Source organism: Scleropages formosus, chromosome 16 (genome assembly GCF_900964775.1).
Source record: "Scleropages formosus chromosome 16, fSclFor1.1, whole genome shotgun sequence".
NCBI classification, from domain to species: Eukaryota; Metazoa; Chordata; class Actinopteri; order Osteoglossiformes; family Osteoglossidae; genus Scleropages; species Scleropages formosus.
Window position 1 is genome coordinate 9,334,835 of NC_041821.1, and position 27,767 is coordinate 9,362,601.

The 27,767-nt window shown below is 46.6% G+C and overlaps 1 protein-coding gene across 3 annotated transcripts; it reads left to right on the forward strand.

Annotated features, from left to right (window-relative positions):
• The first annotated feature begins 894 nt into the window (after nucleotides 1-894).
• fam184b (family with sequence similarity 184 member B) lies at nucleotides 895-27,693 on the forward strand. Of its 3 annotated transcripts, none has more exons than XM_029258790.1 (18): nucleotides 895-1,367; nucleotides 9,777-10,601; nucleotides 12,756-12,891; nucleotides 14,689-14,840; nucleotides 15,927-16,133; nucleotides 17,015-17,125; nucleotides 17,808-17,948; nucleotides 18,808-18,929; nucleotides 19,374-19,512; nucleotides 19,700-19,879; nucleotides 21,459-21,588; nucleotides 22,376-22,506; nucleotides 23,533-23,717; nucleotides 24,447-24,593; nucleotides 25,106-25,223; nucleotides 25,797-25,895; nucleotides 26,339-26,541; nucleotides 27,380-27,693. In XM_029258790.1, exons 1-18 carry the CDS (start codon nucleotides 1,227-1,229, stop codon nucleotides 27,468-27,470), a joined length of 3,258 nt encoding a protein of 1,085 aa, XP_029114623.1. In that variant the 5' UTR covers nucleotides 895-1,226; the 3' UTR covers nucleotides 27,471-27,693. The 3 variants fall into 3 exon arrangements, with proteins under 3 accessions (XP_029114623.1, XP_029114621.1, XP_029114622.1); XM_029258788.1 differs by having other exon boundaries at nucleotides 26,339-26,604; nucleotides 27,380-27,690; XM_029258789.1 differs by having other exon boundaries at nucleotides 896-1,367; nucleotides 26,342-26,604; nucleotides 27,380-27,689.
• Nucleotides 27,694-27,767: the final 74 nt, after the last annotated feature.

A 27,767-nucleotide genomic window follows, 5' to 3' on the forward strand; every position in this document is an offset into this window, starting at 1 on the left:
TGAACTCAAGCCCGCTACTCGGATCCGTTGATTTTACTGCCAACTAATGGCTGGATGTGGAAGCGCAGGTTGGATCGGCTTCGCGACAATTTTTCATAAACAGACCAGTGAGCGGAAAAACACATAAATTAACAGTTTTTTTTTCCGTTTCTTCGAAAACTCGTAACTCAAACGGTCGTAACACTACAATCCATCGTACTCTAAAAAACAAAAACTGTTTTACTATAAGCATTATACTTCTGGTGCTGTTCATTGTCTTTTGGCTTGGATTAGTTGGAAAGTTTAGGCACTAAAACTTCCCCTGCTGGACTCCCCTGGATGAATATGAACTTTAAATAAATAAATAAATAGTATATAAAATTAAACATTGTAATTTGGTTATAAAATAAAGAATAGAAGTAAAAATTGCGTATAATAATTTTAAAAACAAAAATAAAAACTCGCAGTAAAAAAAAACAAAACTAGGCACGGTAATTGAATAAGTATGCATTTTAAACACTTTTTAAAAAGTAGGAACGTGATGAAAAAAATACGACCAGGTAATTGATTAAAAAATAAAATGTAAAAAGTTGCAGTGAAAAAAAAAAAGAAACAAACTGGCATGGTAAAGACAAAATAAATTACAAAAAATAAAATGACTTGTTAGTAATTCAGTAGGCATGGTATCTGCATACTCTTCTTTACTGCGCTGCATTTTGGCCGAAGATCCACGGGAGACTCGCTTTATTATTATATCTGAAATAAAACCTATAGGGGCTCAGCGCGAAGTGTGTCGCTGTGACCCTCTTTTCTCCGCCCTTGTTGCAGAGGGACAGGTGGTCGGAGCTCCTGCTACACACACCCCCCCTGCGCGCGCACACACACACACATACACATACACACCCCCGCACGCACATACTCACACCCCCCCCCAGTTATCAATGAAGCCGCCTGCTTGAGAGCAGGAGCTGCGCGCGCCTGGGAGCCGCGCGTGGCGTCCGCATCTCACCCCCAGCGGAGCGCGCAGCATGCAGCCGCGCGGCACCTTTAAAACGCGTAATTTGCAAGCCATGGAGAGGACGGACTTGCGCGGTCTCGTGTGTTCACTTGTCGTGTTCTGCCAGCACAATGCGGGGGGTCACCTCTGGTGCGGGAAACACGCCGTCTCGTCTGTGATCGCGAGCGGGGATCTCTAGGGAGACTCCTGCGTGGACGCACACCGACACGGCAGGGCGGGGGGGGGGGACATGGCTTCGAGCTCCGGCAAGACGGCGCAGCCGAGCGGAGCTTGCAACGGGACCGCCGCCGACTTGCCCAACATCGAGCAGGAGCTCTACGACTACCAGATGCACACGAAGATGTGCAAGAAAATAGCGCAGCTCACCAAGGTAAGTCAGATCACGCACGAGCCCGACACGTTTCGCATCACACAATGTGAATATTAGCGGCGCATATTTCACATCATCATCCATCATCATGCCATCGCGCAAACAATCGCGCGCAACACACGCACACAAGAGATTAATCACGGGAGCTTACCCGCGACGTATGCGTGTGTGTGTGTGTGTGTGTGTGCGTGTGCATGGGTGGGTGTGGGTGTCAGCTGATGCACGTTTCAAGAGAAGCTTCATTCTCCCACATATGCCCTACATCATCACCGCCTATTGGTATGCTTTCCAAAATGCTTGTTTATAGTTCACAGCTGGATGTTTGCAACACCCTGAAACGCCTGGGTGTGATGATGGGATCTGGAGAAGAAAATGTTCTCGCAGACACTGTTTGCCAGGGGTTTCTCTCCAGAGTTCCTCATTGCACCTCCACTTGCTGAATCATCCGAACAGGTGGAGCAGCTCCCAGTATATTTAGCCAGAAAGCAGGACATGCTGCTTGTTACAAACGCGAGAATCACGAATACCACAACAGTCCTGGGTCAAGTGTCAAGATCCCTCATAGATATTAACTTTTTGTGGAAAAATATGTTTCATCAGTGCTTTTTTTTTTTCCTTTTCACAACACACATCCAAGACAAGACCCATGTAAAGAACCGTCCGAGGAGAAGCCCTTGAGAAATAGGGATGTTGTGACAACCAGAAACATTCGAGTAGTGAGGAAGAACTAGTGCTTTACAATATTTCTGTGGACATATTACCCCCCACATCCATCACCCGACATCATCGTCATCGTCGTCACCGTCGTTACCCGATGACGTAAAAATGCAGGAAGCTCCAAAGCCTGTATTGAAACCGTGGAGGGAAACACAGTTCAGGCATCTCAGTGTCCAACTGGCAATGAAGGTGTTAAAGAGGCATCAGATTATATTTTCAGCTTTATTCCAACCTTATATTTGCAGCTCTGGTTGCGTGACTGGTGTTGAACCTACAGAGAAGTGTGTTTGCCCTGAAGTGTGTAAATGTCTGGTGTTTATCGCCTCCCTGTTGTGTTTATTTCATTCACACCGCCAACAGAACCAGTCTTTCCCGGGGGGCTCGTGGTGTTGGCCTGGACCGTGCCGAGTTCTGCATCTCATCATTACTTTTTCTGCCCACATTTTTTTGTGTCCATCCTACACATGCTCCAGATAAGCGCTCCAACTCTGTGAAAGCATCCTCGGCAACCATAAGCGGAATCTGCGCCGGTCAGAGATGAGACATTATAAAAGACGCTATGGATTTCTAACCGTAAAAATTTTGAGCGTTTTTCTGCGTCTACGAGTGACCGTAAAAAAAAAAACTGTAAGAAGGTCATTTTCAATAATCGCTGCTTTTTCACCAGTACGGATCTTTATGGAGAAAGAATGAGGTTGTGATTTCCAAAAGCCTGGGATACCGTAGTGTTTTGCTTCGGAGAGGCAGCCCATGTTATTTACAGGGAGTGTGCAATCTGAGCCCTCCCTGTCGGTATCACGCATGCGAGACTGTGTATGTTCCAACTGTCACGTCTCACGGCACTTTGCAGGAAACAAATGGTGCATCTCCCTCTCAAGACGTGGATCAAATTTACCAGCGAGCCATGCAAACGCTTGCTTAACTGACAGCATTGTAACCAAGGAGATATGGCCTAATTTGAGCATCTTTGCAGCCCTTTACTGCCTTTCTCCCAGCATGGCTCATGTTGCAAAATACTGCATGCATAATATCAGGGGTAAATCATCCATGCTGTCGTGTTCTGGTACGAGGGGATGCTTTATTTTGGAGGCAGCAATTTGGGCCCCGTGCGGCTCACGATTCCATCCCAAGGTGAGTGCGTCTCCATGACAGCGGAGGCAACGAGCTGCGAAGTGACTGGAAAGAAAATGCACGGCGTATCGCACCGCTACTTGGGTGATCCGTGCAACATGCCAGTCGCTTTGTGACAGCCTTGTTCCGGCACTCCCCGGTACGCAATTCCTGTCCGAAACGGATTGGTAAACAATTCAGGTCTCCCCTGAGAAGCATTATGATGGAGTGTTGTGGAAGAGTGCGCCGGGCGAATCTCTCATGGCTTAAAGAGTATCTCCAAGAGTCAGATAAACTGTGCAGTCTGACTGAGAGAGGCTAACAGTTGTGCCTTGGGCTTGTGTGCTATGTATGTTACAAGCATAAGTAAATGCTCAATTAAAAGCAGAATATAGAATCAGCACATGATACAAGCTGTTCGGTTAGTGTTACGGAGAGAAGCTGTGTAACAGACTTTCACAGCTATATAATGTACACACTGCTATGGCTACTGTGATGCTTCTCATGACAAAGTCCTATAAAGTTGAGCTCTCTTATGCCGAGGATCTAAAGAATAAAAATGATCATAATTGGCGCACGTTGACCAAATTCATTGAAAGATTTTTTTGTGATTCCATTTGCTTTAATTATTATCTAAGAATATCTTGTCTGCTATTTAATTGTACTGTATAATTATCAGTACTGACCTGATTTACCCCCATTTTTAAATTGATCGCCAACAGTTTTGTTTAAAGCTAAAAAGAAAGCAATGTTTATCTTTAAGTGAATACAATATACACACACACACACACACACACACACATTTTCAGAACCGCTTGTCCCATACGGGGTCACGGGGAACCGGAGCCTATCCGGTAACACAGGGCGTAAGGCCGGAGGGGGAGGGGACACACCCAGGACGGGACGCCAGTCCGTCGCAAGGCACCCCAAGCGGGACTCGAACCCCAGACCCACCGGAGAGCAGGACTGTGGTCCAACCCACTGCGCCACTGCGCCACCGCACCCCCTGAATACAATATATAATTTATATATTTTTTTCATCTATTCACAATCAATAATTTCTTGTCCAGTAGGGTCCTGGTGGTCTGGAGCCTATCCCAGAAACATAGAGTGTGAGGCAGGTTAAACCCTGAGCAGGATCTCAAGCCATCCCAGGCAATCACGTACACCTATAGCCACACACACCACTGTGCCACCATAATTTCTAATATTTATATCACACATATCAGTTGTGGTTAACCTGAATCGAAAATCTAAAAGTGTTTCAGCCATCAGCCTGACAAGCTTGTTCAAACTCAGCAATCTTGTCCAACACCAAGAGTGGTCAGAGACATTCTGGCTGGGCGAAACCAGCTGCACTATCATTACACGAAGAAAGAAAGAGTACCCCGACCAGCTGCTGGACTACCCCCCAAAACACATCCATAAACCTATCATCCCTCACCCCTCCCCAACAACGGCAGTTTCTTTTTAGACTCTCAGACGCAGTGTCCCACGTACAGCATTACACTACTAATATCAGGGTACGCTGTGCTGTGCCCTGCGCCCCCCCCCAGACCAAATGCCTCTATTTAAAGAGGGTTGAGACTGAGAGCAGCTGTGTAAGACTGGAATGGCACTGGGGAGGCATTGCTTCCTGCTGGGGTCCAGGAAAAGTCACGCAGAGACTAATAAGTCACTTCTGTGTCGAAACATATATATAAACTGTATGGAATATATCACCATATATAATGCATGACATGTATTATAAGCATAATAAAGTTAATTATATAGCTCTGTATGTCGTGCGACTGAAAAGTGACGTACAGAATACCACCAGTGCTTTCGCTTGTGCTACGAGGGGAATGTCATGGAAATGAGAACCGGAGATGAACGATGCCATGACACTGGAACATATAATAAAGGGCTTTCTATTGTGATGCATTTTCCTCTAAGCATGCATAACATAATGCTCTTTCTCTGAAATCTAACAGGTGTACAGGTAGCGGAGCGTTGATAGATTTTCAAATGCCGTCCAGCTTAGTGTTCTCCAGCCTCTTTCCACCTTTTCCAGTATTAATCAATACAGTGCAGCAGATTTGTACAGCTCATCCATGCATTGAGCAGAGCTGTGTCTTGTTGCTCCAAGCATGAAAGTACCTTAACAGAGAAAGTAATCCAAGCTGAAGACAAGGCCCTGTGCAACTCCCAGTGCAACTAAGGGAAAGGGGGTACCTGTCTCATTCATATTAGACAAAGTCCATGTCTAAAAAGTGCCCTTTAAATCAATAGGTTGCATTAGAAACGATGGATGTCGCAGAGCATGGTGCACACACTGTGATTCATATAATATCAGTGAAATAAAAATGTCATGCATTGCTAGCTTTATATGAATAAGGAAGGTTACATAGCATGCGGAATGTTATTGATTCACAGTATAACCCAATTTGGAATTGGAGCCACGAGGGAAATTAAGTGGAAATTAGAAGCTGAGATTAATGAATAGATGGCTTTGGAATTCATAACACAAGGTGTCAATGAAGAATATGGTTTTTGGCACAGCACCTTGCTTGCCGTTCACCGTTTTGGAATGGAGTTGATCCGCCCGACGTTCTGAGCGTCGCTGCGATAACCACCTGCGAAGTGCCGAGGATGTAGCCACCCTCCCTCTGTGGGGAAGGACCGCTTGCCGAGCGTGGCCTCCAAGCGCTGGTTTTGCAGTCTGTCCAGACTGATTTTGAGGGCAGTCACTCAGCGACCTCCTGTGACAGCAGTTAATAGAGTTACGCAAACTGGCTCGTGTACGGGTGCGCGTGTATGACTTGTGTACGAGAACACAGGGGCCGGAGAGGAGGTCGGACAGGGGAGGCTGCATGGTCAACTGACCGAAGGATTTTCTCTTTAGAACATCCAAAAAAAAAAAAGAAGAATCACCAAGCTGATTGCTCTTCGCTCCTGCTGTTGGAGACAAAATGCAAACACCATGTGTACATTTCGGAGGAGCAGCTGCCGGTTAGCTTTAAGAACGCGGCTCATTATCATCACGCCAGTTTGTCCCAAGGTCCTTTTTAACAAACATTGGACTAATCAGTGTCAGCAGTGTCAGAAAATCTGACGTTAGAGGGCACAAATCTTCGATCTGGGCTCATCTTTGATGCACATGGAATACGGTTTAGTTTTCATTGGAGGTCAGAAATGTTTTACATTTACATTTATTCATTTAGCAGATGCTTTTCTTCAAAGCGACATACATCTCATAGTAAGAGTTTTAGGTTCACGATACATGTGGGAATATTTCTTTTGACACACACACACACACACACACACACACATTTTCAGAACCGCTTGTCCCATACGGGGTCACGGGGAACCGGAGCCTACCCGGTAACACAGGGCGTAAGGCCAGAGGGGGAGGGGACACACCCAGGACGGGACGCCAGTCCGTCGCAAGGCACCCCAAGCGGGACTCGAACCCCAGACCCACGGGAGAGCAGGACTGCGGTCCAACCCACTGCGCCACCGCACCCCCTTCTTTTGACACTCATAACTGAAAACAATTGCATTTTAAACAATTCCCTGCAATAATGTGATATTTGCTCCGCTTTCTCGTTCATTGTGGCATTACTCTTTCGCCTTGATCATTAACATTTCATTGTACGAGTTCCATCCAGATTTTTAAATCAAGCGAAAGTGTCCTGTGCAAGATCAGCGGCTATAAATATGGCAGACAGCTTAATTAGCCGTACATAACGGAAAGACATGCTGAAAAGAAAAGGGAGTTTCAGAGGACTGTATCCCATTCTGGACACGTTGACTGAATTTCAATTAATCCAGGCTCATTTATGAACCGTGGATTTATACGCGTGGGCATCGGCGCGTTTAAAAAGTCTGCATGGATCAATGCGATGGCTAAATAGCGAGGCAGACAACAGGGCAGACATCTGTAAACACCCCCCTTCCGAACTACACTTTTCGCTCGGTAGGCTGACTCAGCTGCGCAAAGCACCCTACGGAACGCTAATAAAAATGTTAGAACACTTTGATTTGGTAACAGGAAGGGGGGGAAGTTCTATATTGAATTACTTAAGTAGGGCTACACACTCTGCAATGAATTGTAAAAGAATACAGAGCTCATCCTGAAAGCCTGAAAGCCTTCTAATGGGAAAGTGACCGGTAGCCTTCTAAAGACATCCAAACATGGATCTTTAACATTAGCTGTCCTTCGCTTGTGCTCAGACTCAACCAAGCAGAGGCTTCATGCAATTTCCTTTAAAGTGATGTCCACTTGTCACTGATCGACATTATTTTTTCTACTTCCTACTACACGATTAAGCACGTACTGTAGTAGGCTTTACGGGGGGTGGTTCATAAGTACGGATTGTACGTAAGTCGGACATTCGTAACCCAGGGACTGCCTGTATACTTGAAAACATGGCTTTCTCTTCCCACGTTTCAATATAGATTCAATATTGATTTCGATAATGTTCCATAGGGCTCCTGATAATGAATCAAAGTTATATCAGCAAGGGCCAAACAAATGATGTCCAGTTTTGCTGTTTTTGTCACCCCGTTGAGTGAATGTCAACTCCGGGCAAACACATAGTGTTCGTCTACAGTATTCTGTCCTCCACTTGTATCATTGGGCTGTAGTCGGGTGTGTCCATTGTCACCGTGAGTGAGTCGACCCATGCGGTCGCTCATCATTCTCTTGTTCTTTTTCATCTAAATTTTCCGGACATCGCTGACTTCGGTCTTCTCATGATGTGTCCAAAGTATGATGACCTCAGTCTCATCTTTTGTACTTCAACTGAGAGCTTTGGTTTGATCTGTGTACATTATTTGTTTTAGTAGCCATCCATGGCGTTGTTAAAACTCTCCTCCAACACCACAGTTTGAAAGCGGTTTTTAATATCGTGGTCTTTCATTGTACACCTTTCACATCAATGAACCAATTTTAGTTGTAGCCAAAGGTCCTGCTGTTATGCCCCCCAGAGCACAATCCCAACAAATTGTTTTGACAGGTAAAAAACACACCTCCACCAATGTACATGCTGTCAGACACCATATTTTTTACACTGTACTGGTTTCTGGCTTCATCAGGTGATGTAATGCACTTGCAGGAGCTTCGCTGGCTCAGTACCATCTGTAGATGGACATCGTTCAGTGTCACCCTCCCAAGGGAGTCCATTTGTTCACAGATGTCTACGGTGTCATGGTGAGATTCAAACCCGAACCCCCACTGTAGTAAACACAACAATTTGCTGATTCATTACTGGGCTGGCAATCACAGACTTTAGTTATCTATGACCTTTTGGGAGATGACACCTATGCATCACTGAATTGAGAAGACCAAGGGAATCTGGCCATAATGGAGAAGAAAGTAAGTGGGAAGAGAAAGCAGGGCTGGTTTGGCAGTTTGCCACAGACCGAGGGGCGACAGCGAACGCAAGCGCTGTCGGACAGCAAGACGGGGAGGCACGTAATACGAGATGATGTCATCCGGAGCATGTTGCCGTAGCACTCCGACATGGATACAAGCCATGTCAAGGCCCCTCTCCTCGTTCTTTTGGTGTCAGTGCCCGAGGTTGGCTTTCACTGTGACCGCCCTGTGGTTATCCAGACCAAGTTTTACTTGCGTGTAATTTTACTTCCCTGAAATGCTGCCGAGCCTGAAATATTCATAGGAGCTTATGGTTCATTTGAAGAAATTTGCATTCTTCTAAACCGGTACTGTTTAATTCACTAAATCTGAGGGAAGAATGTTCTGTTGTGTAAAATACAGAATTTATGGGACTTGGTGTGGAGAGGCACGAAAGTGAAATTATTCTGTGCAATACCATCAAATAATTTTTGATTTTTATGGAATCTGTAAATATTACAGAAGCAGAATTTTCCATTACATTGGTCTCGGGCAATATTCATCCATCCATCCAACAGCACTGGGCACAAGGCTGAGGGGGGGTACATCCTGGAGAGATTGCCAGTCCATTGCAGGGTAGCCAAACGCACACACACACACACACACACACACACACACTCACGACGGGAAGTTTAGCGTCACCCATCCACCGGAACTGCATGTCTTTGGACTGCGGGAGGAAACCAGAGCACCTGGAGGAAACCCATGCAGACATGAAGAGAATAAGCAAGCTCCGCACAGACTGTGTGGGGATCGAACCCATATTCTTTTACAACCCCCAGGAGCTGTGAGGTGGCAGTGCTACTTGCTGCGGTCTCAGGTGATATGTGAAATCATTTTCCCCATCTTAAGATTGATTATGCAGTTTCAAACTTGTTGCCTGACAGAAATAAGCCAAAGAAGAACTATTACTCAAAGGACAAGCACAAAACTATGGCAACCAGTTTTTCTTATATAACTCATTATTACAGAAAGACAGGAAATGGTGAATTTGCAGCAGCAGTAAGTTAACATCTCATTCGAGCTGAGATAATGAGGCACTGGTGCCAGAACCTGCAAACTCAGCAGGTCTTCAGGAGAAGGGAGGAGAAACTGTTTTACCCATATTTTTGGGCAAAACTGTACCAAGTTTTTGTGGGGAAGGTGAGCTGTGGGGTAAACCCCTGTGTCTGTGTTGTTGCCAGGTCATCTACTCCCTGAACATGAAGTATGAGGAGCAGGAGACAGCACTGCAGTCCTTGCGTGAGGCCCATGAAGAGGAGCTGCGCAAGATGGCTGAGGAGGCTCAGGGAAAGCTGGTGCCCAGCAAGGTTCGACCCGAAGAGGAGCTGGAGCTGCACAGGCGCCTGCAGGCCCTGGAGGACTCGCTGGAGGAGCAGCTGCGGCTCAAGGCGGAGATCCTGGACAATTTCGATTCTTTCCGGCAGCAGGTGGAGCAGAAGGACTTGAGGACGGAGACGGAGCACGCCGAGCGCCTTGCCGCAGTCTCCAGGGAGGCGCTGGACATGAGGAAGGAGCTGGAGGGCAGGGTCCAGTCCCTTAATCGGCTCAAGGAGCAGCTGGAGGACGAGAAGGAGCACATTCTCGCAGAGTTAGAACTGGCCAGGCAGGAGTCCCGAGGCTTGCGGGAGGAGTGTCGGGAGCTCCAGCAGACCATCCTGGATGAAAGGGAACACTCGGAGGAGGTGTGCAGAGCCAGGACGTGCACCCTCCAGGAAGAACTGGCGGCGCTGCGAGAGGAGAAGCAGACCGTGGAGGAGCAGTGCCAGAGGACGGTGAGCGAGCTGAAGGAGGCGCAGCAGGAGGAGCAGGAGGCATTGAGGAGGACCCTACAGCAGTCCCTGTCGGAGAAGCTGGCCCAGTGGCAGCAGAGGGAGCTGGAGCAGAGGAACACACTGCAAGCCGCCCTGCAGCAGAAACTGAAGAAGACAGAGGAGGAACTGGAGATCAAGGGTCAGAGGCTGAGCGAGAGCAGGAGGCATGCTCTCAAACTGCAGGAGAGAACAAAGGTACGGGAACGGTATTGTCCGGTCCGTCACTTAACCACATTGCGTCCCTTGCAATGAATCTATGAAGTTTCAGGGCCAATCAGATCAAAGAATATCATTTACAAAAAAAGGCAGATGGACCAATAAAATATACATGTTTCAGATCAAAGTTACAATACAAAAAAATTATAGGAACAATATAACTTTCAGATCAAAGTCTGATATAAAAAAACCTCTGCAACAATATAATTTCATATTCCAGATCAAAGTTTTAAATTTAAATTGTGGAGCAGGACGACTGAGCAGCAACTGCAGACAATGCTCAATGAACAGTGTAGTAAATATCATTGCACCAATACTCCTGTAAAATTTTTTTGCTGCTTAACTCGCATCTAGGACTAGGAGGTGTTGTCCTCAAATGCAAGGAAGAAGACTGAGGAAGCAGGTACATGTCACTACCATTGTGGAAATAGTTATCTGACATGAGGCTCTGTCACATATACCCAATTTTGCCTGAAGCTGATATGCTCCAGAGGACAAGAGAAGGAGTATTTAAGATAATGCTTATCTATTTTCCCATAGGCAGCAGCCGCAAATGAGCGTATGAGAAGAACACATTCCATGTCTTCCTTGTCGCTCATTGTTCTCCAGCAATAGTTTCCAACCCTCATTTGAACCAGTGTATGTTGGGTTTTGTCTCAGCTGAGCTCTTAACTGATCGGCTTTAACAAAGCCCCCCGACAGAATGAACGACCCAAGTCAGCAGACGTTGCACCGCATTTCTGACGAATCAAAGTTCAACCACTTAGTATCAAATCTATTCCTTTCTGGTAAATGCTCCAAATAATCAGACAAATGGAAGCTGGTATTGACAGAAACACACCTGACACTATTTTAGGAACCTAAAGACTTTCAATTTCAGGGATGAACAAGCAGTGGAGAAGTAGTCCTTGGTAGTCCTTGACCAACACAAGCTTGCTAAAACAACTGGAAAATGTTAGGATTTCATATCAATTTCGTGTGACGTTACTTACGAAGAACTGAAGTGTCATCCCTCCTGTTGATGTCTCGGTTGAAGTCGGTTAATTAAGAGAAGAGATGGAACGACAAACAATGTGAAAACATGGAACGAAAACCAGAGTTTTCTAGGGCAAGGACTGGAAACCGCTCTTCTCTATTATTTATGATAGGGATATTCTCGCACCGTTCGCATCTTGGAGGTGTTTGGCCTATGCTGCATTCACAGTTGCTCCTCAGATGATGCAGTCAGATGTATCTTTGTGGGAGAATCTAGTCAACTGGCACAGAATATCCAAGGAGGAGGTGAGAGAGATGTATGCCCTATGGGCGTTCTGATCTACGTAAATTAGTCCTAAGGGCAAGATCACGTCGAGCATATTTCTCAAGGGTCTTTTGGGGACTTGAACAGCATCCTTCAGGTTTAGAGTCTCTAACCGCTTCACTACGTGCTGCTGTAGCTGAATGCTGATGGAGGAAAGCAGCCCTCAACCTCTTCATTCTTTCAACCACCTCTGTCCAGGTGATCATGAAACAACTTCTGTCACAAATGACGGATCTGCAAAGGTAATTGCTGCCTCCTCCGCTGCGAGCGGTGGAAATGGTGGGGACGAGCTGGAACAGAGCTCATCATGAGCCTCAGCTGGCAAACAGGGGAGCAGATGGTGGAGTTTGACTATTCTCTGCTGCGAAGAGCAAAGAGGTTCTTTAGCAAGGCAGCACTGCTTTTTAAAGTCTTGATCTCGTAGGGGAAGGTTATTCACACTTTAGATGTTCATTATATTTACTTTTTTGGGACTCGTCTCTGCGTAAGGGGATTGGAGTCAAAAACTAGAGAACTGCATGACGAGCACTGAAAATGAACAGGAGTTTAGCATTTTTCGTATGCGCCGGTGGACTTCTTACATCTGCAGAAACCCATTTCTCTTTCAGAATGGTTTCTTTAACAACAAAAAATAAATAAAACATTGCAGAGCATTTAATTAGTTTTTCTCCCTGCTTGCTTAGGGGGGTACAGCGAAGACATTTTTTTATAAAGATGTAAAGTAACTCCTGTTAGCGCTTTGAAGATGCTCGGCTAATTAGCGGTGTTGGAATCCGGGCCGCTTGCCGACGTTTCCGAGGCTCGTGACTCTGCACGCCGTCTGTGCCGCTTAGGACATTGAGGGCCAGCTGGAGGAGGCCCGGCGCCGCGTCTCGGAGGCGGAGGCCAGCACGAGGAAGGCCGAGGAGGAGCTGGCTGTGGCCAAGGAACGTCTGCTTCTGCAGGAGAACGAGCTGCAGTGCAAGTCAGGTGAGGAGCCTTCCATTGAGTCATGATTTATTTAACTTGCTTAGCAGCCGATGTTATCCAAAGTGACTTATGAAGCCTACTGTTCCTACCCATTAATGCAGCAGAGTAGATCACTGAACCAGTTCAGGCTAAGGACTCAAGGCTATAACGGACAAGCCTCCTGGAACCTTTGGTCAGTTCTGAAAACGCTGGAGAGCATTAATATTACTTCACAGCACATGCTTAAATAGCTGTTCTCGTATTTAAAGGCTTCTAAAGTTGATCTCCGTCAAAATGATTTTTTTCCCCTTATTATTAAGCCAAGTACACTCATCTCCCATTATCAGTATCTGGTTTCTCACTGATTCATACGGTGAATATTAATAGCACTTACCATTAATTGGTCTGGAATTTCATTTATCTGATGTGCGACGTTCAGTCTGGGCCCGCAACTTGCAATGCCGCGTGATAGACTGACACTGCATTTGAAAACTGTGCCAAGCGGCTGCCTGAGAAGTTTGGCCCGTGCCCGCTGTGCGGCAGGTCTGGGGTTCGAGCCCTCTTGGGGTGCCTTGTGGCAGACTGGCGTCCTGTCCTGGGTGCGTCCCCTCCCCCTTCGGCCTTGCACCCTGCGTTGCCGAGTTAGGCTCCGTCTTGCCGTGACCCTGCCTGGAACAAGCGGTTGCAGACAATGCCAATGCACCGGGGGAGGGGGGTCGGTGAGATGCACTGCATTGTGGGAGCTATGTACCCATGCTCTCAGTTTTTTTCTGAGAGAGTCTAGCTTGTGCACTAATGTGTTTCTCTTTGGCTCTTCTGTTTTGCACTGTAGTGCTTTTATTTTCTAATTAATCACTTATTTAAAGATGAAATATAGCCTTTTTCTTCCTCCAGCAAGTTCATCTGCTTTAACTATCATTATATGTTTTCTTTATGAAATAGTTATTTTTAAAAAAATGATTTTATATATGTGATGGTATTGTTCATCAGTCTATTTCAATGTGTTAAGTTTTTCCTCATGATATTAGGGATCATTAAGGGTAATTTTGTGGTGAACTTAAGATGAGCTTGGAACAAATTGGAATTTTTTCCCCATAAGAAGTAATAAGAGTAATTTCTTTATCTGGTTTTTCTATATTCAGACAGTTTGCAGGAATTAATTAGGACCGCATAATGAGGATAAGTGTAAAATAATCAAAATCACTACAATGTCAAAAGTCAGAACAAAGCAGCATTCTACATAAAAGCAGGAAAGCAAGACTTAATAAAATCCAACACTATTCTCATTATAAGCAATTTGTTACACGTTGATATCTGTGAGACATCTTTCATCCTATAAAACAAAAATTCCCAACCCACACTTCATCTATTTTAAAAATACATCTCAAACTCAAAGTACATTCATTCACTGATATTAATCCAAACAATATTCTCTTAACAAATGTATAACCCACTTCATAGATGTTCAACCAAAATTTAGAGACCTTCAAAAATGAGGCGAAACTATTAATGATGTCATGATGTATAACGTCATGTTTAATACATTAGAAACATTCTACACATTAACCCTGTTATTTCTACTATAAATGTAATAAACCCCACTCTATGAAAGAAAAATACAGATTTAGAAGTCTGACAAAAGAATACCCGTGAAAAGTGAATCCAATGTTCTCCATGGAATTACGAGTAATTTTCATATCCATGTAAGCTTCTCCCAGAGGCGTGACCGTTATACCGGTTGCGCTGCTTGTAGATGGGAGCTTCGAGGGGCGCCGGCAGGTCTGTGCGTACAACGTGTAACTCTTTCCAACAACGCAGAGGAGCTGATGATCCAGTGTTCGTCACAGAGCAAGGCGAACGCCGAGGCCGAGGAGCTGCGGGCGCTGGTGTGCCGCCTGCAGGGCCGCATCGCCGATCTGGAGCAGCAGAGCAGTGGGAAGACAAGTGACCACGTGCGGCAGGCAAAGCAGGTACAGGTTGGACAAGGGCAGAGGGGCCTGTAACAGGTCGGCGTCAGTCCGCACTCACGGCATGGGGTTAGTGTAAAAATTGGGGGAACACTGATCTTATAATCCTGTTAAAGTCAACGGGTATGAAGACGTTACCTTTAAGGTGGCCATATTAACTGTGTAAATAAATATTCTGAGAACCAAATCTGTGAATAAATCAAAGGATTTCTGTATTATTAAGCTGTTATTCATTGTGACACAGTGGTAACACTGACGCTGGATTTACGAACAAATTGTGTTATGAACAGACTTCTGTTCCCAAGTGCGCATGTAAGTTGTGGACCCAATATATACTCTGGGTGTACCTGAAGTGGCCCAGAGTAGAAATACGAACAGTATATCTCGTATATACTTTAAACATGCTGTTATAAAGGATACTTGTTACCCTGAAATAAATATCTATATTATGTAACATATGGGGGTGCGGTGGCGCAGTGGGTTGGACCACAGTCCTGCTTTCCGGTGGGTCTGGGGTTCGAGTCCCGCTTGGGGTGCCTTGTGGCGGACTGGCGTCCCGTCCTGGGTGTGTCCCCTTCCGCCCTGTGTTGCTGGGTTAGGCTTTAGCTCCCCACGACCCCGTATGGGCCAACCGGTTTCAGATAATGTGTGTGTGTGATGTGTACATGTGTAAAAATAAATATGTGCATTTGTGTGTCTATATAAATACAGATGCACATTTATTTATTTATACTTATATTTACATATTGTAGTATTTACATTGTAAGTATTAATATGCACATATCAGACATACTGTAGACTCCTTGCCTCATTCTTTCCCTCTAAAGCCATATAACCAGTGCAGGGTACTTGCCCATGGTAAGTGTGTGTGACAGTCCACACTTGCCATCAGCAAATACAAGTGCGTGGCCTTTGTTGTCTTCTGGAGTTGAGCCATGAGCTCCGTTATGAGTTCAGACACGTGGTGGAAGAAGTGGGATCACTGCAGTGCTGCTGATGGGGATGCCCAGGTTTTCCGCATGTGAGTCGACGGTACCCCAGGTGGAGGGATGACGCCCCCCAGGGTTGCTGACAGACTTGCATCCCCAGCACGCGGAGGCCCTGGCCGCCCAGAGGCAGGAGCTCCAGAGGGCCCACGCGGAGGAGCTGAGGCGTGTGAGGCAGCAGATGGACGAAGAGCGAGCGAGGCTGCGGGAGCAGCTGAGGAAGGGCCTCGAGGAGCTGATGAAGAAGCAAGCCGCCGAGCTGAGGAGCGCACAGGCCTCCGTGGACGTCGAGAGGAAGAAGGCTCAGAAGGTCAGAGCGCTTCCAGTGTTGTGCATGATCCACCAAGTGTAAAACACCCTACTAGTGTGAAAAGGCGGTCTTCTGCCTATGATAATCTGTGTAGCTGTAGCATTCTCAGCCTTGTGGGTTTCATAAATTCGTATTAACATTATGACGATTATTTTCCTAGCTTATGTTTCTGTGCAAAACAGGTGTAAACAAGGGGTTCAGGTTGTTTGACAGTGCGGTAACAGAGCCCCCAGCAGTGACAACTGCTCTCATCCCTCTAAATGTCATACATCAACACGATACCCTGCCTTTACGTCAATGAACATTGTCATTACTGCTTTATATAAAGAAGGTAGGGTGGCGCAGCAAGTAGCACTGGTGCCGCGCAAATCCGGCTTAGTTTGCGTGGATTTTACACATTCCATCGGGAGCCTCCCACAATCCAAAGACATGATTCAGATGAATTCCTGACTCTAAATTGCACTTAGTGTGGGTGTCTATGTATGATTGCATCCTCTCCAGGGTGTGCCCTCCACCTCCAGGTTAGGTTCTGGACCTCTGCAAACTTGCAGCGGACAATGATAACAGATGGATACATGAAGTGTTTCTCTGCCTTCCCCGGGCGCTTTGTCTTTGGCACAAAGCAAAGTCACGTACTGTAAGGTGCAGTCGGTGCAGCAGCACCACGCAGGGTCCCCTTGGGGCCCGGTTTGAAGAACACAGTGAGCTCCAGCTTAAACTCGAAACAGATCCCGAAATGCCTTGCTAATTTGACCTCCGATCCTCTTTGTTTCTGAAACGCTAATATCCATCCTAATTCCAATTAGGCTCATTCTGAACCGCTCCCTGGGGGGTCCCTCGTTAATGAGTGTCATTAAGCTCAATGTCGTCGATGTACGCAGGAGCTCCAGGTGCAGGCCGAGGAGTTCCGGAGGAGGAGCGAGGAGGAGCGCAGGGAGCTGGAGAGGGAGAAGGAGGTTCTGTGCGCTCGGCTGCAGGAGTCCGTCTGCGAGGTGAGCTCCGGGACTCCCCCATCCCCCCCCGACGCCATGGGGCGATACACTCTCGCACCCCCGTTGCCCGGTCCCTAAGGGCCGCGAAAGTAGATCAGCGTACCGTACGGAAACGAGACTGGCGACGCAATGAAAGTTGCAGCACTCTGGTGTATTTCTCCATTTGCCTTTTGTTGTTTCTATTTATGGAGCTGCTTAGTTTATTGTTCGTAAAATTCAGATTTGCACCGTTTTGAAACTTGCTGCAGAACAAAGAAGTGTGGAAAACTTTGAGAGAGAAATGGATGAGGGTCAACCGTGGCTGTGCGTTACATGTGGCATTGCGCTCAGCGAAGAGGCAGCGGCCCCTTTTATTAAAAGCCTTACTTTCCACTTTTGAATTAAAATGCCTGTCGAGGTAAATCATGAATATTGCAGCACGTAAGCGATTCCTTCCTTATGGAGAGGTCAGACATGGGGAGAATCGCAACACGAGCGTGATGGCTCACGCAAGCGGAACAGCAGCATGGACACCCAGCGTTGCAGTTCGGGGGGTGAACATCTGCGCCGGCGCGAGCTGCTTCCTGACGGAACCCGGGCCTCAGCTGTTTCGGGTCTTGGCGCGGCTCGGAAGCGAGCGCCTCGCCGGGACGGGTTCCCAGGGGGCGAAAGAAAGGGCCTGAGGTGCAGTTTCCCATTTTAGATCTCCCGGCTGGAGGCCATCATCGAGCAGGGCGCGAGAGCTTCCGAGCCTGCGTCGGAGGTGGCGCCCCCTTGTGGCGAGCGCTGCTCCGGGTTACGAGCGGATCTGGAGAGGGCGCGGCAGATCGCCGCGGAGATAAAGGTAAGCCCCCCCACTCTCCTCGATCACCCATCCCTTGTCTCCCCCCCCCCACCCCCACCCGCTGCAATGCAGAGGAGAGCCCCACCGCTGCACCAGGGTTGCTGATATGGCAGTAAGTTGTCCAGGGAAAGGAAAACAAGGCCCATCATGTCCCCCTCACGGCAACAGTGGTGTGTGTGTGTGTGTGTGTGTGTGTGTGTGTGTGTGTATATATATATAAAATCAACTAAAAATCTGTCTGTGTATATATACACACACACACACAAAAAAATAAAATCTGTTTCATATATATCCCCTTGCAGCCACTGAGTAATGAAGAGAAAAAAAGACACAGCACTTTAACAGCACTGTTTAAGATACAGTGTGTGTGTGTGTGTGTGTGTGTGTGACAGCAACAGTGATGGAACGACATGCTGCCACACCACGTTCGCCCACCGTATCCAGCCGAGCTAATGCCGTTACGCAGCTCCGAGGGGCGTCTTCCACAAACGGAGACCCTGCAGCAGGGCCAGTTATCAGCGCTATCCGCACGGTTATTTAGGGTCTCAGGTGGCACGTGTGTCTGAATAAAGGGTTTTGTCAAAGCGTGGCGTGATATCAGCTGACAACTGGCCAGGCCCTCGGAAGCTGGCGGATGGCGATAATGCTCTGAATGGGCTTATGTTGCTGCTGCCGCGAGGAAGTGACATCCACCAATCGGACATTTATATTTCATTAAAGCAAATGTAATTTTGGAAATATAGCCGGGCTCCGCGCGTCCCGTTCCGTTTCCCCCAGTTCTCGTTTGTCGGGGTATCGGGGTACCGTGATTAAACGGAGCCGGTCGTCGCTCTTAATCAGATTTCAACGTTCCTCCCAGGAAGAGCACGAGCTGCTGAAAGCAAAACACCAGGCCGAGGTGTCGGCGCTCCAGAAGGAGAAGGACGCTGCCGAAGAGAGAATTCTAAAGCAGGCCGAGAGACACCAGGACGAGAAAATAAGGTGGGATGCGCCATTAGGCGTCTAACAAATCGTTGAGCGGTTCGATCCTCCAGCAACGGAACGCGGCGAGGCGGAGGCGATTCCGAAAGTGGGACACCGAGTCCGTTTGTGCAGCTGTGGTGTGCAGGAATGTCAGGTGGGTGCTCCTGTAAGGCAGCAGGGGGCGTAGTGGTTAGAGCTACCGCCTTGGCACTCGAAGGACCCAAGTTCCAATCCCACCTCCTGCTGTAGTGCCCTCGATCAAGGCGCCTACCCTGAATTACTCCGGTAAAAACTACCCAGCTGCATAACTAGGTAAATCGCTGTAAGTAGCCGAGGGTGGGACCGAGCGGGGCGGTGATTCACACGCTCGTGACTAAGAGCAAGCGGACTGGAACGCGGCTGACGCGGCGGGATCCCGAGATCGGATTGACGTGACCTTTCCGCACACCCTCCCTCCGACAGGGCAGCGTGCGAGAGCCTGAAGAAGGACCTGACGGAGCAGCACCTCCTGGCCGTGAGCCGCCTGGAGAGGGAGAAGGACGAGGAGGCGGAGCAGATGAGCGAAAGCTGGAGGGAGAAAGTGAAAGAGCTGCGGACGCAGGTACCCGGCGCGCGGTCCGACGCGACACACACGCCCCGTCGGGGAGGATGCCGTCAGCAGCATCTTTGCTTTTCACGTTTCAGCAAACATGGGCATAGAGGCCAAATGGAGCAGAGCACATCGGGCGGAACGGCGGCACGGAAAAGACCCCGTCGCCCCGCTTCGCTAATCGCTTGTCCCTTTACAGTTAGAGGAGGCCAAGATCGGCTCGGCTGCCGAAACGAGGGAGCGCGGAGAGCTGCACCTCAGTGACGACAGAGGTGGCCTCAAGTGTCAGGAGAACATGAAGATCAGCTACAGCCTGAAGATGCAGCAGTTGCCCAGTATCCCGGAGAAAGGACAAGTGGCCGAAGGACAAGATTTCAAGGTGAAATAAAAACCACCGTGTTTGAATGTGGCGGAACTACTCAGCGGAGCAGCAAATTAAGACTTCCGTTTTATGGAATAATTAATTATTTCCTTTCATAATAGATATTATTATAAATGATATATGATTATATTTTGTTACACGCACTGTCTGAAACCGCCTGTCCCAACCGGGGTCGCAGCAAACCGGAGCCTAACCCGACAACACAGGAGGGGGAGGGGACACACCCAGGATGGGACGCCAGTCCATCACAGGGCACCTCAAGTGGGACTCGAACCCCAATCCCACTGGAGAGCAGAACCCGGTCAAACCTGCTGTGTCACCGCACCCCCCTCTGTTTTGTTAGAATGTAACAAAAATTTTAATATGTTCATTTTTTTTGCATTTTCCATTCACTTTTGTTAGATTAAATATACTTTTGGCGTTAGTTTGTATTATATGTCACTTTTTAGAAAAATAGCCCACATTCTTGACATCGGTAAATTTTGACCAATTTTAGTACCAGGTTCTAAGCACCGAATATTCCAGTACTTTTTAGGATCTGATGCTCTCTAGAATGTTTAGGTACTTTCTAGAGAGTTCTGGTGCCTTCTGGAATCTTCCGATGACTGCAGGATCCTGTGGCTAAAACGGACACTCTAGAAGAACTAGTGGTATTTTTGTGATCGGTAAACTTCCATCATAAATAATGCAAAAATCGACATAACTGAGAACTATGAAAAATTTTTACAATGTGTCATGAGTGTGTAATAATAATTATTGTGTTTTCTGCAGTCTTTCGTTTCTGTTTCCAAACGATATTTCTCAAAGATCATTCATCTTCTCACCAACTTCTGTCCATCCATTATTAATAACTGCTTGTGTAGTGCAGGGTCCCAGTGGTCTGGAGTGTATCCTGGATGTATAGAGCGTGTGGTAGGGTACACGCTGGATGGGATACCAGTCCGTTGCAGGGCAGTCTCTCACACACACACACACACACACACACACACACACACACACACACACACACGCGCTTTAGGGTTACAAATTCATCAGAGGCCCACCCAACACGTGGAGAACATGCAAACTACACACAACCTGAGCTGGTTTTGAAACGAAGCTGATGTACAAAAAAAAAAAAAAAAAAAAACTGTGAACTAGTTAAAATGTTGTGTAAGCAATGAAATATTACTGGAAATACTGAAATATCAAAAAATATTATCATCCACTCTTCCTCTAAAGGAACATCATTCCTCCCCACACACACACACACACACACACCACACTTAATCTTTTACGATCCACATCCCTCCGATCTAAAAACTGCATAACTTTGCCCCCCGATTCGGTGGCCACGTAATGTATGGTGACAAGTACACCGGTTACCTCCCTGTTGCATCTTAATGGGTTTGAAAGCTTGCGTGAGTGCTTTTAAACTACCATTACATTTATTTATTTTATTTTCCCGCCCCACCATGCAGCTAAAATTATCACCCCGCCGACGGCGCGCGAGAGGCCGCGGTCGCCCATCGGGGTATTGGCACGAGGCGGCGGGTCGGGGGGCGGGGCTTGACAGGTTGCGCTCTGTCTGGTGCAGGAGTTGGAGGAGGCGCTACGGGCCGAGCGTCACGCCCACCAGCTGGCGCTGCGGACCCTCGAAGAGCGGCTGCAGGGGGAGCTACAGGCGGAGCGGCACCGGCAACAGGCACAGCAGAAGCTCCTCTTGGGTAAGCTGATTGCGCTCGAAACAATCTCATTCGTCCCTCTTCTTGATGGGCGGCATCTCGTTGGTGAAAAGAATATATCACCAGCAGAATATCATAAATGATAGAACAAGAGCCCTCTAGGGCGATGTGGTGGTACACTGGGTGGTGCTGCTGCTTTCTCACGCTGCCTAGGTCATGTTTAGGTATAGGTCCGAATCCAGCTCAGCCTGAGTGGAGTTTGCATGTTCTTACTGTGCCTGTGTGGGTTTTTGCCAGCTGCTCTGGTTTCTTCCCACACTCCAAAGACATGTAGCTTAGGTGAACTGGACACTCTAAATTGTTTGTTGTGTGTGTGTGCCCTGCTATGGGCTGGCTTTCCACCCGGAGCCCCCCCTCCCCAAACGAGCATACCCATGTGCTAGCTCTGACATATCCACACATCAACAACGCAGTGCAGCTTGCAAGAAAACTTTTGTAAAATGATTAATATATACTATACCTGCCGTAAGAACTATACATTTCATTGGATAATACAGTTGTACTTCCTGTAGACACACACTGCACCTAAATGAAATACAGTAAAATAATTTCTCAATCTGACATTAAAGTTTAAATATGTGACTTACCATAACTTTTACATGTTGGACCCTTAAATCAATTCACAACAAGGGAAATCCTTACAAGGATTTACCACGATGTGGATGCATGACCAAACTGGACATCCCAGTGTCCTTTGCTGCAATGCTCAGTGCTGTGAGAGCGGGAGGCGGCCGTGAGTGTCAGTCCTCTCCACGCGGGTGTACTCCAGACAGACAGAAAGCTGAGCTGGCGCAGCAGCACGCCGACTGGAGCCGCCAGGTTACGCAGAGGCACATGCAGCAGATGGAGGATCTGCAGGCGGAGCTGCGAACCCACACTGAGCTGGTGGCCCTGCAGCAGGTGGGTGTGCCTACAAGCTTGGTGGACAGACAAGGAGGATCCTGGCTGAGGTTCAGACCATCGTCTCATCTGCCGCACTGACTGATCCAGTCTTACACCAGTGAAACATTACACGGTTGTTGGTTCAAATCCCAGGGGTGCAGTGGCGCAGTGGCGCAGTGGGTTGGCCCACGGTCCTGCTTTCCGGTGGGTCTGGGGTTCGAGTCCCGCTTGGGGTGCCTTGCGAGGGACTGGCGTCCCGTCCTGGGTGTGTCCCGTCCTGGGTGTGTCCCCTCCCCCTCCGGCCTTACGCCCTGTGTTACCGGGTAGGCTCCGGTTCCCCGTGACCCCGTATCGTACAAGCGGTTCTGAAAATGTGTGTGTGTGTGTGGTTCAAATCCCCTCTTCTGCTGTGCTCTGCTTGATGAAGGTACTTACCCTGAAATGCTCCAAGAAAAATTCCCAGCTGTATAAATGGGTAAATCATTGTAACTTAGTATATAATCCTAACATTGAAGTTGCTCCAGAGAAAGGCATCAGCTTTATTTATTACTGTTATTATCGCTATTATAATTGTTATTATTAATAATGATAGTAATAATAATAACAATAATAATAATAGCAGCAACTGATAACATAATGCTTAGAGCTGCTGTCTTTTGATAGAAAGGTCACAGGTCCAAATCCCACTTCCAGCTGTAATACCCTTGAGCAAGGTACTTACCCTAAATTGCTTCAGTAAAATTACCCAGCTGTATAAATGGGTAAATAATTGCAGGTAACTTAACATTGTAAATTGCTTTGGAGAAAAGCACCAGGTAAATGAATAAAAAATGTAAATATAATAATATACTGTTGTCCCAGAACTGATTTTTGGTTCAAAGTTTTTCATTGTCACCAGTTTTTTTAGCAGTTCTCTGGGGCCCTCCGTGCAATAGCCGGTAGCTTGTCAAGCTGATGACTCTGCGTACGGATTGCGATGGCCAAGCCTGTGCAGATATTGACCCATTCTCATATATTTACCGAATCCGCCTTCTGCTTGCTCAGGATTTCAAGCAGCAGAATCAGGTCCAGGCCTTTGAGAGGCAGCTGGATGAGTGTCACAGCGAGGTGCTGGACCTGCGGAGGGAGAACAGCGAGCTGAAGGAACAGCTGGCCACCCTTCGCTCCCAGGTGGACAGTAAGACACAGGAGCTGAACCAGCTGCAGGGCACGGAGCAGCACCAAAAGAGGTACCTCCAGCAAGAAGGCATAAGGCTGCCCAAACACAGTTGCGTGGGATATGCATGTGGGGCTGCGCTCAGCCACGGCCAACCATCCTCTTATCCTTCTTTTATTTATGGCAAAGCTCCGTTTCTGAGAGTTTCTCAAACCTAATTAGCCTTGTGGCATGGTGGTGGTGCAGCAAGGAGCACTGGTGCCTCACGGCTCTTGGGCGGGACATTCGGCCTTGGGTTTGAATGCAACTCAGTCTGCCTGGAGTTCTCCACATTCACACGGGTTTCCTCCAGGTGCTCTGGTTTCCTCCCACAGCTGAAAGCCATGCAGTTCAGGTGCACCGGTGCTTTTAATTGCCTCTGGTATGTACAAGTGCCCTGCAATGGACTGTTGTTCCATCCAGGGTGTACCCTGCCTCACACCCTATACTTCTGGGATAGACTCTGGCTCGGCACACCCCTGCAGGAGACATGCATGTATTGAAAATGAATGAATGAATGAATAAATGTCCATCTTGATGTACATCAGTAATAATTCAGCGTTTGTGTATTGGATTTTCGTTACAATATCCTTTCAGAGGGCTTACTGTTAATTGTACAGAAATGGACCATGGATTAAGCTGAGCCTTTGAAGTTTTTGATATTACGCTTGCTAAACAACCAGATACCGAAGCATGTGGGAATGCGGTTGTGGATAGTTTAATCCTCGATTAATTTAGCTCCCTCCCCCCCTTCGTCTTGCAGGTCCTGGGAGGAGGAGGTAGTGAGCAGGCAACACATGGAGGTGGAATGCCTGAAGCGAGAGCACAGAAAGGAGATCCAGACCATTGTGTCAGACTTCAGCAGTGCCCAGACGAGGATGCAAGCACGAATTGTCGCCTTGGAAACAGAGTACCGCAGTTTCATTTACAATTGACTGATTAGACAAACAGTAAATTGCTACCTCTTCTGCGGTGCTATTAATATCGCAAAGCAGCTTTTCGCATTTGCTCTTTGTTTATTTTTAATGTGAAAACATGAGCTGGTTCGGTTTATGTCTTAAAATGATTAACGTGACGCTCAGAATCTCATGCAAATACATTTTGGTTGGATGCTATGGCTTATATTCCTAATTTAAGAGTGACTAGGCATATGTCTAAAGTACATTTCACAGGGGACTATGATTCTGGATGTTTATATTGAACCTGGAAGCATGAGATTACCAGTGTAATATGTTATAAAAATCTTTAAAAATGTGAACCTTCCATAAAGTTGATGCACAGTGTCATGGTTAGTTTCTGGTAACTTTACTATAGTATTGTACTTATAGAATATTTAATGAAATTTGTTTTCTATTCATTTTTCCCTACTTTCTGCAAAAATTCACTGTTTTTTTTTCCTTTTCATACTATGTTTTTCTAAAGACTAAGGGAAAAAGATGAGAAGTCAAAGAGGCGAGAATCCAGGATCGAGGATCTGCATGTAATTGGAAAACTACAAGAGAAGCTCAATGAAAGAGAGCAAGTAATTAAGCGACTTCTTGTAAGTAGTTCTCTGCGCTATTTAAACCCTTAATTGAGAGCAGTGCCATCTTTACATAATAAAAATCCACAATAACTTCAGTTCAGGGACCATCAAAACGTGTGAAAAATATACTAGTTATGAGCTGATAATGTCGTTAATTTTGAAATTCTGACTTCTGAAATTCTTTAAAAGGAAAGACTAAGGGCAGCCTGGCGCTGCAAAGGGTGGAACTGGTGCCTCGTGGTCTTTGGCTCAGTTTGTGGGGAGTTTAAATGCTCTCCCTAAATTTGTGTGGGTTTCCTCCACACCCAGGCATGTATCTGGTGAATTTATCACTCTAAATCACCTTTAGTGAAAGAGTGCATTTGTGATTGCACTGTAATGGATTGGCATCCCATTCCATCCCATCCAGGGTGTTCTCTGCCTTTATCCTTATGCTTCCAGGACAGGGTCCAGACCCCAGCAACACTGCACCACACAAGCTGTTCCTCTCTGTGTCACACTAGTCATGTTTGTGCCAATCATGTGTCGGTGTAGTTAGTCAGAAGCTCGCCTGCTGTTGTTAAGAACAAACCTGTGGTTGTCTTTCAGGAGGAGCGTCAACATCTTCAGCATATGACAAGTGACAATGCCGCTGTGAAAGCCTACGAAAACAGACCTCAACCAGGCAGCCTCACACCAACAATGAGGGTAACGAACACTGTAATTCTAATTCAGATCAACTACCAGACTGAACTATGCAGTACAGTTTAGCTGTATTTACACATAGTATTGAAAAAAGAATATTTTACTTATTAGATATTAAAATATTACTACAATATTACCATTACTGCATATAAACTATTACTAATATTTTCGGTAGGTCACATTACTGAGTTCAGTACAATGACTTTTTGGCAGAATATTTAGCAGCGAGGCTATTATGTTCCACTTTACTAATACATTAATAGAGTACATTAACAACACTGAGTACTGGAGTGCAGTAAAAATAAACATGGCTGTTGACAGTAAAGTATATGGCACCAACAGGAGGCTATAGCTGTCCAGATACATTGTGTGACAGAAACGTTTTCAGACCTGGTAAGCAGACAGACATAATAGTAGTGTTCTTACCTTTTCTCTACCTGGGCAAGAAGAAGAAGCTGGAGGAGATGCCACCTCGAGTCACCAGTGTTCCAAACCTCAGCTCTTATGAGAAGAGCTTTCTAGGGCCAGAAGCTGCGGCGGGAGTCCGCTCCCCCCAGGCAATGAAGTCCCCCAGCTTCGAGCATGCCAGGAGCATTTCCCGAACCAGCACGCCCACCGCCCAGGGCCCAGAGCTCCGACAGGGGCCCAGGTACAACAGATCACCCTCGGAGGAGGTCCAGCAGAACTTTGACAGCTATACCCAGCCCTCCAGGTTAATGTTACACCTATTCAAAGTTTTTTGTTCCAGTTATCTTAACATGAATGACAAATCAACTGTGCAGAAGCTGGCCAAGGTATGCCTCTGGTATTAAATACGATATCTTGCCTAATGGGGTTCGTTTCTGTTGCAGAATCACCCCATTAGGCAAATTGTCTTTTTGAGAGGAGTAAGACAGACTTTCATGGGTGGCATAGCGAATAGCGCTGCTGTCTCCCAGCACCTGAGTGGTGTGAGAGGATGTGAGTTTGATCCACACTGAGTCTGTGTGGGTTTCCTCCTGCAGTCCAGAGGTATGCTGTTCAGGTTCCCCCATAGTGTATAAGTGACAGAGAGAATGTCTTTCACTGATGTATGGATGAGTGACCTGGTGTAAGTAGTGTATCTAGCAGTGTAAGTCACCTTGGTGAATAAGGTGTGTGGACTGATAACACTACATAGAGTTCACTGGAATTTGTTTGGAGAAAAGTGTCTACTAAAACGTAAACTACAATGAGTACATTGCATCCCCAAAAATCTGCATTAATGTACTGGTTTATTGGCCTTTGTAGATGAAAACTGTCAAAACATTATTCAGGTTGTACCCAGTTAACATTATGATCAGCTATCAACAAAGACTTTCTCCAGCTTATTGCATCTCCTTTCTTTCCCTGCAGTTAGTCTATAAACTGATTCCCATTCATGTCACATCTTTACAAGCGAACTAATAGTGCAAAACAGGATTATAAATTTTCCATTCACCTTCATCTAATTCATCTTCATCTTTCAGGACATCTTTTGAACAGAGACACCCTGAACCTATGACAGAAGCTCAGGAACTCCAGCGGCAAGAGTGGTTCACAAAGTATTTCTCCTTCTGAAGACAAATCACCTGCCTTTGAAAAGCATCCATTTTAAAACCTTTAAATATATATATATATAAAATATATATGCTGGCAAACACTGCTTCCATTTATACAGTTTCTGAATGTTTAATCATGCAGTAACAGTCTTGAACTGTGTCATGCAGTGTGCTCATTCAATGTAGATCCACACTGAACACATGAATAAAAAAAAAGTTTTTTTCCTATGCCTTTGTGCAAAGGTTAATGGGAACTGGAATAACATGGTCAAGGGAAAACACAAGGTTACAAAGCACTGATTAAACTCTTGTAATA

Coding starts and splice junctions, on each gene's coding strand:
- fam184b (XM_029258788.1), top strand. CDS start 1,227: ATGGCTTCGAGCTCCGGCAAGACGGCGCAGCCGAGCGGAGCTTGCAAC. Junction 12,892..14,688: donor CGAGCTGCAGTGCAAGTCAG/GTGAGGAGCCTT, acceptor CCAACAACGCAG/AGGAGCTGATGATCCAGTGT. Junction 17,949..18,807: donor AGATCGCCGCGGAGATAAAG/GTAAGCCCCCCC, acceptor CGTTCCTCCCAG/GAAGAGCACGAGCTGCTGAA.